General features: G+C 35.8%; 1 protein-coding gene across 4 annotated transcripts in view; it reads left to right on the top strand.

Annotated features, from left to right (window-relative positions):
• LOC125659591 (uncharacterized) overlaps positions 1–9325 on the top strand; it is a 48872-nt gene extending 39547 nt beyond the window's left edge. For all 4 annotated transcript variants that reach the window (XM_056149445.1, XM_056149443.1, XM_056149442.1 and 1 more), the window contains 2 exons: positions 2291–2379; positions 8225–9325. In XM_056149445.1, the coding sequence (XP_056005420.1) occupies positions 2291–2379; positions 8225–8369 (234 nt within the window). In that variant the 3' untranslated portion in view covers positions 8370–9325. The remainder of the gene's footprint in view (positions 1–2290; positions 2380–8224) is intronic.
• Positions 9326–19875: the final 10550 nt, after the last annotated feature.

The raw sequence follows: 19875 nt of genomic DNA, 5'->3' as shown, positions 1-19875 counted from the left end.
CAGAGTTATATCTGTAGTCAAAATTAATAATTGTAATTTTTGTAATTAAAAATTTTATATAGCGCCCTATCAACATTAGTTCTTTAAAGCACTTTACAAATGACATTGTGAGATAAAAGGTACATGTAATATAAAATCGATGTGCACAGACATGTGAATAAAATGTTCATAGTGTCGGAATTAAAATGTATAATTATTATTTTTAAATATAGTACCCAATGTAATGATATATATAATTACCCTGATAACATATAAAACAATTTAAAACAACCTTTAATTGGCTCTCGAAGATGAGAAAGGACATAAGTATAATAACAAACTACAATTCAAATAGCAACTGAAGGTTGGGTTTTTTTTTTTTGTTTTGTATTTTGTATTGTCAAAATTGTCATGCAGTTGATGCATCTCCAAATGAGCTTCGATTTGTTTTACAATAACCTTTTCAAGAATCTTCAAAATGAACGAGAGATTTGACACAGGGCGATAGTTTTTGAAAATTTGTTTGTCAAGCCCTGGCTTTTTCAATAATGGTTTGAATGATTGCCTGCTTAAAGTCCCTAGGAACAATGGATTCCGACAGCGACTTGTTTATGATTAAAGTGATGGATGGCAAGAAACTCTCAATGCATTGTTTCAATAGATGTGCAGGAACAGGGTCCATTTCACAAGATTTGGGTGCTGAGTTCATAGAAGTTTTCGAATTTCTCCTGTAGTTGCAAGTGCAAATTTCTTGAGGTGTTCACCATCAAATGGAATATCAGAGCAAAAAGGATCTTTTGCGTCATTGTTCGAGGCAATAGATTCGCAAACTGATAAACGGATATTGCTTATTTTTCCATGAAAATATTTAGCAAAGTTTTCCGATAATTCCTTTCCCTGAAGTAAAATGGGTTCAGACGTGTTACCCATGAGCTGATTCGTCAGACAATAGAGCTTCTTAGAGTCTCTGCCACACTGGGTTATTTTGTGTGTGCCAAGAATGATCTAACAATCACTATGAAATAAGTCAGCCAGCATTTGACCTCTGATAGGTTGTATTGGCAAACTAGACTGTTATAACGACCATAGAATTTGCAAAATGCTGACTTTAAACGAGACTGTTGAAACCCCAGCACCATCAACTTGTTTGTCAGTAGCCTGCCTCGATTTAAGAACTGATCATACGCAGAACAAACTCTTGTGTATCGAATCAGTTGAGAGACATAAACACCATATGCAGATGATAATGGAATATTGCTACATAAATATGGGAAGTTGACGATGGAGAAGCTGAAATCATCCCGTTTATCATAAAGTTGAGTTGTTAGTTTGCCATTACTATCTATTTTCAATAAAATATCTAAGTATAAAACAGAAGTGGACGACTCTGTGGTGTCTTTTATTTCGAGTTCACAGGGATATATCGAATCAACATATGAATGAAAATTGGCATCGTTTATTAATAGATAAAACGTCATCGATATATCTTAATGTCGCATTGAAGGCCACAGCAAGAGATTTTTTCTTTTCATGTAGAAGTTCTTTAATAAATTCTGCTACATACGAAAATAAAAACAGGTCAGCTAACAAAGGAATACAATTCGTGCCCATGGGAATTCCAACAGACTGTTGGAAAACCTGATCACCAAAGACCACATAAAGTAACGTCAAAATGGCACGTACATTATTGTAAACTAGCTATTCTGTATTTACATATGTATTATACATTATTAATATTAGCTTCTTACGAACACATCATGACATGATTAATCATTTGGATTCATTCCATAGAAACATACACCCTATGAAAGAATTTTGAGGAATGTAATTTGATTTGGATACAGGGCGGAATTTAACCCCATACCCTGGTAACCATGTCCTTTATAAACTAAAAGGTAGTGTCAATGAAAGAACAAGGAGTGTTTTCATTTTAAAAGTGGGATATGGATTATGTCCTACAATGTAGTTGTGTAAATGAATTATTACAGCTGTATAAAGTAATTGTGCATGGTAATGAATGTTGAAAAAAATATATAATCGCGAATATAGCGAAAATAAAACTCAAGCGAATATTTCCTCCTTTACATGCAATGAATGATTGTGTAAAATTTGATATACATACATGTATTATATATATATAATTTTGTATGTAATTAATTTTTATACATATATTAATAGTATATGATATATTAATTAACTCAGAACTTTTTGGTTTGTTCACGTACCCTTAATTAATGTCTGTTTTTTTTGCAATGAAATATAGAGAATATTTTTGTATTTATCCATGAGTCTTAAAATATATTTCACCTAGGCAAGAGTTTTTGGGCAATCCATTATAATATCAAGAGTGAAAGTGAAAGTAGATGACGATGAAGATTCAGTGGCAGCCCAAAAAGCCAGGTAACTAATACTTTGTTTAAAATTTCTTTCACTCAAACCAACAACCTTTCATTCTTATGCCATTGCTTGATTCTGACAATGCAAAAACATACTGTCAACAAAAAATATGATCTATTCTGACATCTGCATGAGGTGAACTCTAATAATCATTCAGTCCCTAACAGTTCTCAGTGCTGCAGTAGTTGATTAATTATTATCCTTCTGTAATTTTCATACATGTGATATATACGAGGGCTGTTCAATATTACATGTATTGTACGATATCTCAAAAGCATTCGACTCAAATAAGTGAAATGAACATTACATCCCTTCAAAGGATTCTCTGTGGTTTGAAATACATAATTTCAATCTCTGAATCCATTTCTGAAATGCGTCACGGTACGCTGATTTAGGTATACCTCTGAGGCACTGACTGATGACTGAGGTCACGGTACGCTGATTTAGGTAGACCTCTGAGGCACTGACTGATGACTGAGGTCACGGTACGCTGATTTAGGTAGACCTCTGAGGCACTGACTGATGACTGAGGTCACGGTACGCTGATTTAGGTAGACCTCTGAGGCACTGACTGATGACTGAGGTCACGGTACGCTGATTTAGGTAGACGTGAGACACTGACTGATGGATGAGCCAAGGGCTTGTCGGACGTGTAACGACGACCAAATAAGAACTTTTTAAGTTTTGGAAAAAGGAAAAAGTCGCATGGGGCTAGATCTGGAGAGTATGGTAGGTGTGGCAAACCTATAACCTTCTCCGACTTCAGAAAAGGCTTCACAAGCTCAGATGTATATGATGGAGCATTATCATGAAGTAGACAAACATACCTAAATCCTGACACAGGACGTCATTTATGATAATATTTCTTGAGCTTTTTAGTATATAACATCTCGGTAATACCAATCGACCTGTAACACTTTTGCCCTTCAACACCGGAATTTGTACACCTATACCATCACATGAGAAAAATATGCAATTAAGAACCTTCTTTGTGCTTATGGTTCTTTTGGCCCCATGTTTCGTCACCAGTAACAATGTTTGCAAATTGTCTTTGATTGAATTTGGGAAACATTTTGAGCAATTGCTTAGCGGTTTGTACTCGTACCCATTTTTGGTCATCTGTCAATATATGCGGTATCCATCTGGCAGAAATCTTTCGTACTTTCAAAATACGCTTCAAAATGAAATGCACCTGCGATAGTGATATGCCAACAGCTTTGGCAATATCACGAATCATGTATCGATCTGCCATCACTTTCAATTATTTCCCTGACTTTTGAGACATTTGCCTTGCCTGTTACAGCCACAGGTTGGCCAGATTTTGCTGCATCTTTGATGGACTCTAGCTGTGCCAGTCAGAAATTTCTTTCTCCACCTTAAAACTGCCTCATAAGATACCTTATCAGACCCATAAACTTACCCCCAATTCAGTAAAAATCTGCATTACCGAATGACTGAGTTTTGTGCAAACTTTTATATAAGCTCTAATTTCTTCAATATTCTCAACCCATTTCCCAATCTAATTAAAATTAGATCTTCCATCCGCTCCCCAGTTTTCGATACGTCGCTCGACGTATCAAAAACTGGGGAGCGGATGGAAGATCTAATTTTAATTAGATTGCCCGTTTCCCAACCATTTTTACAACAGTGGTCAACGACTGGCTCTATTGAAATGACTATAAATTTAAAACTATGTGGAGCTGAAGGCTTGTGTTTATACCATTAGAAAGGTATTGAATAGAGCTATTCAATAGTATCATCATCCGCGAAATTGTGCAAAGCGTTATCACGCTGTGGTACAATACAAATTACATAACTAACAGCCCTTGTACTTTAATTCAAAGGTCAAGGCCACTACGAGACTATATAGAAAAAGCTTGTGAACACTCTAGATGCCGCAGTTTTTGCTTGATTGATTTGATACTTCACATGTAGCTTTGTTGTCAAAAAATCAGGAAAAATCCTATTGATTTTGGACTCAAAAGGTCAAAGGTTGATCTCACTCACTCACTGCCACTGCAGTTCTTCATAGGAAAAGCTTGTAGACACTCTTGGGACCACATTTTGGAATCGATTGATTTGATACTTCACATGTGACTATGTTATTAAGAGAGAAAATCCCCTATTAATTTTGGGTTCAAAAGATCAGAGATCAAGGTCACTACAGGACTGAATTTATAGAAAATGCTTGTATTCACTGATTGCAAGGGGATATACCTCGCCTTGCAGAACTCCTGGAGCTCCTGTTACTTTTAGAATTGACAATTTCACTTTATCATAGATATTATATCATAATAAATGATATTGTCATGATCAAATATACACATGTCTCTTAAAATTATCTGTTATCAAACACACTAGTACATACATACATGAATATTTATGTTGGTATATTTTCAAAATACTTAACATGCTTATACATGTACAGCACATTTGTTAATATGCTTATACATGTACATCACATATTTAACATGCTTATACTGTACATGTCCATCACATACTTAACATGCTTATACATGTACATCACATGCTTATACATGTACATCACATTTGAATTATACATATATTACATGTACCATCAATTCTCTCAGAAGAGAACAAAACGAATGAAAGGGGAGCAAACCCAAATTTTTTTTTTTTAAATCTGCCTTGGATTGTTTTGTATTAGTGGGTATTGATTAGGCATGTACTATATGAACCTCTATATTGGTCAAAAGCTCTGTAGAACTCATGTTTTCCCATGTTGTGCAATATTTAACCACTAGAAACAAAGCTCTCTCTCTTTCTCTCTCTTAACCCTTGTACATTAAATACTGGAGAGAAAAATTTGGAGATGAACTGTTAATGGTATTTGTTTATCAGTTTTTAAAGTTACTAAATACATGTATCATTAACATACCATATTTTTCATGAGTCTTCTGGTTAATTGGGAAGATATCAAATTAATGAATACTGCCCACTTTATATCCCTTTTTAGCTCACCTAAGCTGAATGCTCAAGTAGGGTTTTCTGATCAGTTGTCCGTCATCTGTAAACTTTTCATACTTTCTGCTTCTTCTCCAGAACTACTGGGCCAATATCAACCAAACTTGGTACAAATCATCCTTGGGTGATTGCATAGGATTCACGTCTGTGCAGTGGAAGGACCATGGGGGAGATAATCACAAAAATGCAAAAATAGGGTGGGGTCATTTAGATATCTTCTTCTCATGAACCACTGAGCCAGAAAAGCTGAAATTTACATGAAAGCTTCTTGACATAGTGGAGATTCAAATATATTAAAATTGTGAACCTTGGGCATAGAATGGGGCCACAATAGGGGATCAAAGTTTTATATACAAATATATAGGGAAAATCTTTAAAAGTTTTTTCAAGAACCAATGGGCTAGGAAAGTACGATGAAAGCTTTCTGACATAGTGCAAATTCAAGTTTGTTCAAATCAAGGCCCCTGGGGGTAGGATGGGGCCACAATCAGGGATCAAAGTTTTACATACAAATATATAGTGAAACTCGTTAAAAATCCTCTTCTCAAAAACAATTGGGCCAGAAAGCTGAGATTTACATGAAAGCTTTCTGACATAGTGTAGATTTAAGTTTGTTAACATCATGACCCCCAGGTGTAGGATGGGGCCACAACATGGGATCAAAGTTTTATGTACAAATATATAGGGAAAAATCATTAACAATCTTCTTCTGAACAATTACTGGGCCAGAAAAGTTTCTATTTACACGGAAGGTTCCTGACATAGTGTAGATTCAAGGTTGTTAAAATCATGGCCCCTGGGGATAGGATGGGGCCACAATAGAGGATCAAAATTTTACATACAAATATAAAGAAGAAATCTTTTAACATCTTCTCAAGAACCATTGGGCCAAAGAAGTTTACATTTACATGAAAGTTCCTGACATAGTGCAGATTCAAGTTTGTAAAAATCATGACCCCCAGGGGTAGGTTGGGGCCATAATAGGGATCAAAGTTTTACATGCGAATATATAGGGAAAATCTTTAAATATGGGGCAAAGTGACTCAGGTGAGCGATGTGGCCCATGAGCCTCTTGTTAATACATTTTGTTCTTTAATGATAAGTAGTACATGTTGTATATTATATATCTGAAATGCCATAGGTCTTATGTCATACTGTCATTTAATTGTGTTTTATTGTTTTATTCTTCTTCTTACCCTAGTAAAGCGCCTTAGAGTAATTTGTTTTATATAAGGTGATATATGAATTTTACTATCATTATTATAATTAATGCAGAAAGCATACCTTAATGTGTTAGTATGTGTATGCTCCATTAAAATTTTGGCCTATTAACAGTTTGGTCTCCATTAAAAGTTTGGTCTGCTTTACATCAACTATTGAGACCTGGGCACTGTTCTTTGTAGTCAGGCTTGAAGTTATCCAGTCAATTTATAGTTCTAACTTATTGAATTACATTGTATAAAAATTGTGACCATGCAATAGAAGCATTTTCATTAAAGGAATTAATCCCACAATCATAGTATATGTTTTTATATTACATTTCTTAATCTTGTCTTCTATAATTATGTGCACATGTATATTCATTTTTTGGGGGATCATTTTTACCTTTTGCAGTAGCACAGTGGTTACTGGTTAGGAGCATTTGCTTTGTAACCAGGAGGTCATGAGTTCAAGCCCTGCTCGTGGTGATGTCAAACTTGAAATTATATCATGTTGTCACTGCTCCTTCACCAAATGCACTCTGAGTCATGGGTCTTTCGGATATGACCTTAAAAACAGAGGTCCCTAACTGCTACGGCCTTGAACACCTGCAAGCATACATATAGGTTTAAATTTGTGGCACTTTCTCAAAGGGGTGTAAAACAAATATCTTATGTCATTTACATGAATCTTTTAATATCTAGTATATATATATCTATATATGTCTACCAACGAAAAGAAAGATAGATAGTCCTTAATAAAAATCATACCTATGCATTTTCACCTTGACCCCTTTGTAAATACCGAGAGTTTGTTGTTAAATTGCATGTATACATGTACATTCAAATGTAACAATCCCACCAAGACACACCTGAAAGGATGTTGTTAACACAAACCAAGCAGACTCAATTGTTTATGTCATTCACGATAAACAATATACAACCTATTGGCTCTCTAGATGCCAGAGAGTACCCCACACGTACTTCACACCCATACAATAAAATCAGCTCTACAATGCTACAATAAAGACCGTACTGACAGCTTACTGATAGTGTATGTAATCTACCCTTCTTTAAAATCTCATAAACAGCCTTGAATCCTTTCTGTGCATTACCAAATGATAGGTGATCCGATCTATGTATATATATACACATGCGGTAATTAAGAGTAGCTTGTACTCAGATTGTTTTGGTGCAGATACTATTATTTCATGAAAAGTCGGCATTCAATAATGGCCCAGGTATTCTCTAGAATTTAGGAACATATTAAATCGTTTGCTGGGATAGCTGCAGAACTGTGTCTCGATCTCTGAAAAAAATATTCAGACATATTAGAGAGCTACAGATCCATGCACTCCTTATGAAAACCTTACATTTACAGCGCACAAAAAGCTGCACACGGTTGAGGCCTTATATCATTGTATTCTTGTATTGCTGTCTCATAAATTTAATATCAAAAAATTCCTAACAGATTTTCCTACTATACTTGTGTCTAAACATACCTTCAAATATTCATTAAAGCCCCATACGACCCAAAATTGATCTGATCTGCCTTAATATTTTTTTCAGAGAGCTATTGCTGGAACTCTGAACTATTCATGTAGACATACATGGTATATCTTTAACATCATACCCTGACTATATTTGCATGCTTATTTATGTAGAGAAGACCAAGAAATGAGAAATAAATTGAGACGAAAGGAAGAGCAGGACCTCAGAAGATTAATTCAGAGATCAACAGAGGAGTCATGGAAACGCCACGCCTACTGCCTGGCCCACCCAGCCTATGCTGATGGCAGGATTTGGTAGTCAGGACAATTAGCCAGGCCATGTCTACTGCCTGGCCCACCCAGCCTATGCTGAGGGCAGAATTTGGTAGTCAGGACAATTAACCAGGGTACTCTGGACTTTGACAGCAGTGATAAATCATTGGGCCATAACAGTTTGTTTTTTGTTTATCAGCAGTGATATTTATTTACATTATACAGAACATATTACAGTACACATGTGTTTTTCTTATTACATCTGATATAGGGAGGCAGCTTTATACAATCATTGACTTTTAATGAAGTCTACTCGTGACTATACAGATCTGGTCAGAAATTGTACAGATCTGGTCAGAAATTGGTTGACCGAGGTCATAGGCTGAGGTCAACCAATACTGACCAGGTTCATATAGTCATGAGTAGACCAAATTATCCTGCTTCATTAAATGATTAGGAATTTAAGAACAGTTATCACAATTTTTTTTTTTTGCCCGGGTTGCACAATGTGCGAACTGCTTATAGAATGGTGAATGATGGGCGGGTGGGTGTCCCTGTAATAGGGTACCTACTTTGTGTAATCAACTCCTCTCACAGCTTGTACTTGACATTTTTCAGACCTTGTACATTATAGATGTTATAAAAATATTGAAGATATACATGTGACATTTTAAAGGTGCTTTTGTTTTTTGAAAAATTCTACATTTAATATGTCATTTTTCCATTATGTTTTGTACTGCTGTCTCTATGATAGGTAACATATTTAAAGCAATCCGACTATTTCTCTTCTTGAATCGATGTTTCTTTCTTCTTCATTTCTTCAATGGATACAAACATGTGCATTAAAACACATTATAACAATATTTCAACAGTCAAAACCTACAAACTGTAACAGTATAATAATTTTCTTTTTACAACTTAGCTGAACCTTTAAACAGCATGGACTTGACAACTAGTGCTTTAAAATGCACAAACTGATTGATCAATAAATATGTTACCAAGTTTATAGTTGATCAAATAAACCTCCCAAAGTTGATAAGGAGGCCGGGGAACTCCTCTGACGTACACACCAGAAAGGATCATCTGGACCAATCAGACAGCATCAAATTCCTGATGGTTTGATAAAATGGATAAATACAGTCTGACAAGTTGTGATATGATAATCATGCATTGACAAGGCCTTCAGAGATCACAAACCTGCTTAGGCTCCAAATTATCGAATAACATTTTCAGAAGTTATTTACATTTGTAATTGCCTTTGTAAGTCATACTAGGTAAGTTACAAACTTATGGAACACCTATATTTGTGGAATCATTATGTGGATACTTTGGAAACATGATTAATCATGATGGGTACACAGAGATGATGATTGTGGTCGGTTCTTAAAAATCATGATTAATTAGGGTGAATACATTTACTTCGGAATCATGAATACAATATGATTAGGGTGGATATTTTGGAATCTTGATTAATCAGGGTGGATAGGGGATCAATTTTCAAGTGTATGGTATACACTGTATGCCTCAGAATCATCACAATGAATTATTAACGCAATCAAACAGGGGATATATAGTAATCAGATACTGGGTATAGTCATCAAACAGGGGGTATAGTCATCAAACAGGGGGTATAGTCATCAAACAGGAGGTATAGTCATCAAATAGTGGATATAGTCATCAAACAGGGGATATAGTCATCAAACAGGGGATATAGTCATCAAACAGGGGGTATAGTCATCAAATAGTGGATATAGTCATCAAACAGGAGATATAGTCATCAAACAGTGGATATAGTCATCAAACAGGGGATATAGTCATCAAACAGGGGGTATAGTCATCAAACAGGGGATACAGTCATCAAACAGGGGATATAATCATCAAATAGTGGATATAGTCATCAAACAGGAGGTATAGTCATCAAACAGGGGATATGGTCATCAAACAAGGGGTATGGTCATCAAACAGGGGATATAGTCATCAAAAAGGGGATATAGTCATCAAACAGGGGGTATAGTCATCAAATAGTGGATATAGTCATCAAACAGGGGGTATAGTCATCAAACAGGAGATATAGTCATCAAATAGTGGATATAGTCATCAAAAAGGGGGTATAGTCATCAAACAGGGGGTATAGTCATCAAACAGGAGGTATAGTCATCAAATAGTGGATAGTCATCAAACAGGGGGTATAGTCATCAAACAGGGGATATAGTCATCAAACAGGGGATATAGTCATCAAACAGGGGATATGGTCATCAAACAAGGAGTATGGTCATCAAACAGGGGATATAGTAATCAAACAGGGGATATAGTCATCAAACAGGGGGTATAGTCATCAAACAGGGAATATAGTCATCAAACAGGGGGTATAGTCATCAAACAGGAGATATAGTCATCAAATAGTGGATATAGTCATCAAACAGGGGGTATAGTCATCAAACAGGAGATATAGTCATCAAATAGTGGATATAGTCATCAAAAAGGGGGTATAGTCATCAAACAGGGGGTATAGTCATCAAACAGGGGGTATAGTCATCAAACAGGAGGTATAGTCATCAAATAGTGGATAGTCATCAAACAGGGGATATAGTCATCAAACAGGGGGTATAGTCATCAAACAGGAAGTATAGTCATCAAATAGTGGATAGTCATCAAACAGGGGATATAGTCATCAAACAGGGGGTATAGTCATCAAACAGGAGGTATAGTCATCAAACAGGGGGTATAGTCATCAAACAGGGGATACAGTCATCAAATAGGGGGTATAGTCATCAAACAGGGGGTATAGTCATCAAATAGTGGATATAGTCATCAAACAGGAGATATAGTCATCAAACAGGGGGTATAGTCATCAAACAGGAGGTATAGTCATCAAACAGGGGGTATAGTCATCAAACAGGGAATACAGTCATCAAACAGGGGATATAGTCATCAAACAGGGGGTATAGTCATCAAACAGGAGGTATAGTCATCAAACAGGGGATACAGTCATCAAACAGGGGATATAGTCATCAAAGAGGGGGTATAGTCATCAAACAGGGGGTATAGTCATCAAATAGTGGATATAGTCATCAAACAGGGGGTATAGTCATCAAACAGGGGGTATAGTCATCAAACAGTCATCAAACAGGGGTATAGTCATCAAACAGGGGGTATAGTCATCAAACAGGAGATATAGTCATCAAACAGGGGGTATAGTCATCAAACAGGGGATACAGTCATCAAACAGGGGATATAGTCATCAAATAGTGGATATAGTCATCAAACAGGGGGTATAGTAATCAAATAGTGGATATAGTCATCAAACAGGAGATATAGTCATCAAACAGGGGGTATAGTCATCAAACAGGGGGTATAATCATCAAACAGGGGATATGGTCATCAAGCAAGGGGTATGGTCATCAAACAGGGGATATAGTCATCAAGCAGGGGATATAGTCATCAAACAGGGGATATAGTCATCAAACAGGGGGTATAGTCATCAAACAGGGGATACAGTCATCAAACAGGGGGTATAGTCATCAAACAGGGGATACAGTCATCAAACAGGGGATACAGTCATCAAATAGGGGGTATAGTCATCAAACAGGGGGTATAGTCATCAAATAGTGGATATAGTCATCAAACAGGAGATATAGTCATCAAACAGGGGGTATAGTCATCAAACAGGAGGTATAGTCATCAAACAGGGGGTATAGTCATCAAACAGGGAATACAGTCATCAAACAGGGGATATAGTCATCAAACAGGGGGTATAGTCATCAAACAGGGGGTATAGTCATCAAACAGGGGATACAGTCATCAAACAGGGGATATAGTCATCAAAGAGGGGGTATAGTCATCAAACAGGGGGTATAGTAATCAAATAGTGGATATAGTCATCAAACAGGGGGTATAGTCATCAAACAGGGGGTATAGTCATCAAACAGGGGGTATAGTCATCAAACAGGGGGTATAGTCATCAAACAGGGGATACAGTCATCAAACAGGGGATATAGTCATCAAATAGTGGATATAGTAATCAAACAGGGGGTATAGTAATCAAATAGTGGATATAGTCATCAAACAGGAGATATAGTCATCAAACAGGGGGTATAGTCATCAAACAGGGGGTATAATCATCAAACAGGGGATATGGTCATCAAGCAAGGGGTATGGTCATCAAACAGGGGATATAGTCATCAAACAGGGGATATAGTCATCAAACAGGGGATATAGTCATCAAACAGGGGGTATAGTCATCAAACAGGGGATACAGTCATCAAACAGGGGATATAGTCATCAAATAGGGGGTATAGTCATCAAACAGGGGATATAGTAATCAAATAGTGGATATAGTCATCAAACAGGGAGTATAGTCATCAAACAGGGGGTATAGTCATCAAACAGGGGGTATAGTCATCAAACAGGGGGTATAGTCATCAAACAGGAGGTATAGTCATCAAACAGGGGGTATAGTCATCAAACAGGGGATACAGTCATCAAACAGGGGATATAGTCATCAAATAGTGGATATAGTCATCAAACAGGGGGTATAGTCATCAAACAGGGGATATAGTCATCAAATAGTGGATATAGTCATCAAACAGGGGATATAGTCATCAAACAGGGGGTATAGTCATCAAACAGGGGATATAGTCATCAAACAAGGGGTATGGTCATCAAACAGGGGATATAGTCATCAAATAGGGGATATAGTCATCAAACAGGGGATATAGTCATCAAATAGGGGATATAGTCATCAAATAGTGGATATAGTCATCAAACAGGGGGTATAGTCATCAAACAGGGGGTATAGTCATCAAATGGTGGATATAGTCATCAAACAGGGGATATAGTTATCAAATAGTGGATATAGTAATCAAACAGGGGATATAGTCATCAAACAGGGGGTATAGTCATCAAACAGGAGGTATAGTCATCAAACAGGGGGTATAGTCATCAAACAGGGGATACAGTCATCAAACAGGGGATATAGTCATCAAATAGTGGATATAGTCATCAAACAGGGGGTATAGTCATCAAACAGGGGATATAGTCATCAAATAGTGGATATAGTCATCAAACAGGGGATATAGTCATCAAACAGGGGGTATAGTCATCAAACGGGGTATAGTCATCAAACAGGGGATATAGTCATCAAACAAGGGGTATGGTCATCAAACAGGGGATATAGTCATCAAATAGGGGATATAGTCATCAAACGGGGTATAGTCATCAAACAGGGGATATAGTCATCAAACAAGGGGTATGGTCATCAAACAGGGGATATAGTCATCAAATAGGGGATATAGTCATCAAACAGGGGATATAGTCATCAAATAGGGGATATAGTCATCAAATAGTGGATATAGTCATCAAACAGGGGGTATAGTCATCAAACAGGGGGTATAGTCATCAAATGGTGGATATAGTCATCAAACAGGGGATATAGTTATCAAATAGTGGATATAGTCATCAAACAGGGGATATAGTCATCAAACAGGGGGTATAGTCATCAAATAGTGGATATAGTCATCAAATAGTGGATATAGTCATCAAACAGTGGGTATAGTCATGAAACAGGAGGTATAGTCATCAAACAGGGGGTATAGTCATCAAATAGTGGATATAGTCATCAAACAGGGGATATATTCATCAAATAGTGGATATAGTCATCAAATAGTGGGTATAGTCATCAAACAGGGGGTATAGTCATCAAAGAGGGGGTATAGTCATCAAATAGTGGATATAGTCATCAAACTGGGGGTATAGTCATCAAACAGGGGGTATAGTCATCAAATAGTGGATATAGTCATCAAACAGGGGATATAGTCATCAAACAGGGGGTATAGTCATCAAATAGTGGATATAGTCATCAAACAGGGGATATAGTCATCAAACAGGGGGTATAGTCATCAAACAGGGGATATAGTCATCAAACAGGAGATATAGTCATCAAATAGTGGATATAGTCATCAAATAGTGGATATAGTCATCAAACAGGGGGTATAGTAATCAAACAGGGGGTATAGTCATCAAATGGTGGATATAGTCATCAAACAGGGGATATAGTTATCAAATAGTGGATATAGTCATCAAACAGGGGATATAGTCATCAAACAGGGGGTATAGTCATCAAATAGTGGATATAGTCATCAAATAGTGGATATAGTCATCAAACAGTGGGTATAGTCATCAAACAGGAGGTATAGTCATCAAACAGGGGGTATAGTCATCAAATAGTGGATATAGTCATCAAACAGGGGATATATTCATCAAATAGTGGATATAGTCATCAAATAGTGGGTATAGTCATCAAACAGGGGGTATAGTCATCAAAGAGGGGGTATAGTAATCAAATAGTGGATATAGTCATCAAACTGGGGTATAGTCATCAAACAGTGGATATAGTCATCAAACAGGGGATATAGTCATCAAACAGGGGGTATAGTCATCAAATAGTGGATATAGTCATCAAACAGGGGATATAGTCATCAAACAGGGGGTATAGTCATCAAACAGGAGATATAGTCATCAAATAGTGGATATAGTCATCAAATAGTGGATATAGTCATCAAACAGGGGATATATAGTCATCAAATAGTGGATATAGTCATCAAACAGAGGATATAGTCATCAAACAGGGGATATACATGTAGTCATCAAACAGGGGATATAGTCAATCAACTTGCCTGTGTGATGCTTTCTGAAAAATGTTGTGGACACCATATATTGGTATTGTATTACAAAAGGTGAGAAGGAAATCTGTGTTAATTTCAGAGTCAAAGGTCAAGGCCACTTCATTGATTGAATGTTACAAGTTACAATGATATGTTTTCATTTCTAATATTTTTTTCTTTCTTTTTTGTGTTTGATGTATCTACAAATTGTAATGAATGCCATTTCCTCATGACCCTGCTGCAGTTGTAAACAATGGGTATGAATACAGATAAATATAATATGTCTTGTTGAACAGCTGGGGATTCTGACAGATAGTAAAATAGGATGTAAATATTAGAAATAAACTTAATTTTTGAAATGCATGAGGATATGAAATGCAACGCTTCATGATGGTATACTTTTCATGCTGGCATGAAGTGTCACAGCTCGTATGTATGTACCCTCACTTGTTTTCATTCAAAAACTAAATTTGTTTCTTAAATGAACACTATGTAAAAGTTTCTATTCCAGTTGTCTGTGTTGTACTTGCTATAGAGATTGCATATCATATAGCAGCTTACTTATTTATCCTATTTGCCCCAGGAGGGACGCAGGACCTCCACAACACCTCACCATCTATTTCCTTCTTGGGCTTCATGTTTAATCTCACCCCAGGAAAATGGATATATCTCCATTCTGTATCTAGGGTTACTGTTGTTGGATGCCCTCTTTGTCTGCCTTGAGGATTCCAGTCTATGGCATGTCTCGTGATATTGCTGTAGACCTCTTCTCATGTCCCATTGAACACCATTTTCTCTCTATAATGCTATATCTGTTATAGACTGTTCTTCTGCAAAGTTTTGAGATGGAGATTTTTTTCAGGCCACCTTAATCTGAGGGTTTGGTGACATTTGTTTATGAATACTTGGAGTTTGTTTACTGTGTGTTTTGTTTGCTTTCAAATCTGACCCATACAGGAGAACTGATTTAACATTTGTCTCAAACAGTCTCTGACTCATAGAGGAGAACTGATTTAACATTAGATCGGTAAAGTTGGCTACTAGTAACCAGCTACTAGTAACTGGCTACTTAAAAAGAAAAATTTTGGCTACTAGTAGCCAGCTACTTGAACCAGGAAAAGTTAGCTACTAGTAGCCAGTTACTAGTAGCCAGCTACTAAAAGTAAGAAAAGTTAGCTACTCGTAGCCAGCTACTACAAAATATAAAAGTTATAATTACTGATAGCTCGCTGCCAGATAAAGGTTAATGAGTTTGAAAATTATTATTTATCAGATTTATTTCTAAAGAGGACGAGGAGTCGTATGAAATTTCATGCTCAATTATCCCCAATTACATAACGTTGCAATGCAAAATACGAATAAACTTTTTCAACTGAGCGTTTACTTTAAAAGTGATACAGATTGAATTCAGACCTTCAATCTTTTGATATACCATCCATTTTGAGATATCTGCTACTTTTACAATTTGATTCGAGTTACCCTGAAATTTCAACATAAGTGTGAATACCGTAAGAAACTTTATGTTTGACTTTATGTTTGTATTAGATATCTGACGAATTTACGACTATACATATGGCAAGAAGTGATAGATGGTGTTTTGGTACGCCACGAATTTTCAGATATCGCTCTTTAGGAAATCAGTTACTTATACATTTTGATTATCGGTACAACGAAATTTCAAGATCCGTGTGAATACCATTAGGAACTCCGTGTTTATATCATATATTTAACTAACTTACAACGATACGTATGGCAAGTAGTGATATTAGGTATCTTGACATGCCATAAATTTCCAGATATCACGCTTAAGGAAGTCAGCTACTTATACCTTTTGATTCCTGGTAACCTGAAATTTCAAGTTTTTCATAAATGTCTTTAAGAACTCTGTATTTTATTAGATATCTGACTAATTTACAACTATCTACGTGAAGAAATATGATATTAGGTATCTTGATATGCAAACAATTTTCGGATATCATACTTAACGAAGTCAGCTACTTATACCTTTTGATTCCAGCTAACCTGAAATTTCAAGTTTTTCATAAATATCTTAAAGAACTCCTTGATTGTATTAGATATCTGACTAATTTACAACTATCCATGTGAAGTGGAATGGTATCAGGTATCTTGATATGCCATCAATTTTCAGATATCACCTTTAAGGAAGTCAGCTACTTATACCTTTTGATTCCAGCTAACCTGAAATTTCAAGTTTTTCATAAATATCTTAAAGAACTCCTTGTTTGTATTAGATATCTGACTAATTTACAACTATCCATGTGAAGTGGACTGGTATTAGGTATCTTGATATGCCATCAATTTTCAGATATCACCCTTAAGGAAGTCAGCTACTTATACCATTTGATTCCTGGTAAGCTGAAATTTCAAGTTTTTCAAAATATCTTTAAGAACTCTGTATTTGTATTAGATATCTGACTAATTTACAACTACCCACGTGAAGAGGTGTGATATTAGGTATCTTGATATGCCAACAATTTTTGGATATCATACTTAACGAAGTCAGCTACTTATACCTTTTGATTCCAGCTAACCTGAAATTTCAAGTTTTTCATAAATATCTTAAAGAACTCCTTGTTTGTATTAAATATCTGACTAATTTACAACTATCCATGTTAAGTGGAGTGGTATTAGGTATCTTGATATGCCATCAATTTTCAGATATCACCCTTAAGGAAGTCAGCTACTTATACCTTTTGATTACTGGTAAGCTGAAATTTCAAGTTTTTTATAAATATCTGTAAGAACTCTGTGTTTGTATTAGATATCTGACTAGTTTACAACTATCCATGTGAAGTGGAGTGGTACTAGGTATCTTAATATACCATCAATTTTCAGATAGATATCTTTGATATCTGACTAATTGATATTTGCCGATATTACATGGCTTTATATGAAGTGTTTTGATATGCAATCAATTTTCAGATATCAAGTTCTACGAAGTCAGCAACTTGCACCTTTTCATTCCAGACATCCTGAAATTTTAAGTGTTTTGTATATAGGTTAATGAACTCTGTGTTTCTGTTAGATATCTGACTACTAAACTACTATCCACGTGAAGATGATATCGATCGAGGTATGATAATATGTATCAAGATACCTAATATCACTCCTCTTCACGTGGATGGTTGTTAGTTAGTCAGATATCTAATACAAATGCAGAGTTCCTCAAGATATTTACGGAAAACTTCAAATTTCAGGTTACTTAGAATCAAAAAGTATAAGTAGCTGACTTCCTTAAGGGTGATATCTGAAAATTAATTGTATATCAAGATACCTAATATCACTCCTCTTCATGTGGATAGTTGTAAATTAGTCAGATATCTAACACAAAAGCAGAATTACTTAAGATAGTTATGAAAAAGTTGAAATTTCAGGTGTCGAGGAATCAAAAGGTATAAGTAGCTGACTTCCTAAAGGGTGATATCTGAAAATTAATGGCATATCAAGATACCTAATGCAATTCCACTTCACATGGATAGTTGTAAATTAGTCAGATATCTAATACAAATACAGAGTTCTTTAAGACATTTTGAAAAACTTGAAATTTCAGGTTACCAGGAATCAAAAGGTATAAGTAGCTGACTTCCTTAAGCGTGATATCTGGAAACTTATGGCATGTCAAGATACCTAATACCACTCCTCTTCACGTGAATGGTTGTAAGTTAGTCAGATATCTAATACAAATGCAGAGTTCCTCAAGATATTTACGGAAAACTTCAAATCTCCGGTTTCTTAAAATCAAAAAGTATAAGTAGCTGACTTCCTTAAGGGTGATATCTGAAAATTGATGGCATATCAAGTTACCTAATACCAGTCCACTTCACATGGATAGTTGTAAATTAGTCAGATATCTTATACAAACAAGGAGTTCTTTAAGATATTTATGAAAAACTTGAAATTTCAGGTTAGCTGGAATCAAAAGGTATAAGTAGCTGACTTCCTAAAGGGTGATATCTGAAAATTAATGGCATATCAAGATACCTAATGCAATTCCACTTCACATGGATAGTTGTAAATTAGTCAGATATCTAATACAAACAAGGAGTTCTTTAAGATATTTATGAAAAACTTGAAATTTCAGGTTAGCAGGAATTAAAAGGTATAAGTAGCTGACTTCGTTAAGTATGATATCCGAAAATTGTTGGCATATCAAGATACCTAATATCACACCTCCTCACGTGGGTAGTTGTAAACTAGTCAGATATCTAATATAAATACAGAGTTCTTTAAGACATTTTGAAAAACTTGAAATTTCAGGTTACCAGGAATCAAAAGGTATAAGTAGCTGACTTCCTTAAGCGTGATATCTGGAAACTTATGGCATGTCAAGATACCTAATACCACTCCTCTTCACGTGAATGGTTGTAAGTTAGTCAGATATCTAATACAAATGCAGAGTTCCTCAAGATATTTACGGAAAACTTCAAATCTCCGGTTTCTTAAAATCAAAAAGTATAAGTAGCTGACTTCCTTAAGGGTGATATCTGAAAATTGATGGCATATCAAGTTACCTAATACCAGTCCACTTCACATGGATAGTTGTAAATTAGTCAGATATCTAATACAAACAAGGAGTTCTTTAAGATATTTATGAAAAACTTGAAATTTCAGGTTACCTGGAATCAAAAGGTATAAGTAGCTGACTTCGTTAAGTATGGTATCCGAAAATTGTTGGCATATCAAGATACCTAATATCACACCTCTTCACGTGGGTAGTTGTAAATTAGTCAGATATCTAATACAAATACAGAGTTCTTAAAGATAATTTGAAAAACTTGAAATTTCAGCTTACCAGGAATCAAATGGTATAAGTAGCTGACTTCCTTAAGGGTGATATCTGAAAATTGATGGCATATCGAGATACCTAAT

Source organism: Ostrea edulis, chromosome 9 (assembly GCF_947568905.1).
Source record: "Ostrea edulis chromosome 9, xbOstEdul1.1, whole genome shotgun sequence".
NCBI lineage: Eukaryota > Metazoa > Mollusca > Bivalvia > Ostreida > Ostreidae > Ostrea > Ostrea edulis.
Note: the sequence above shows the minus strand (reverse complement) of the source record. Positions and strands in the feature narration are given on the sequence as shown.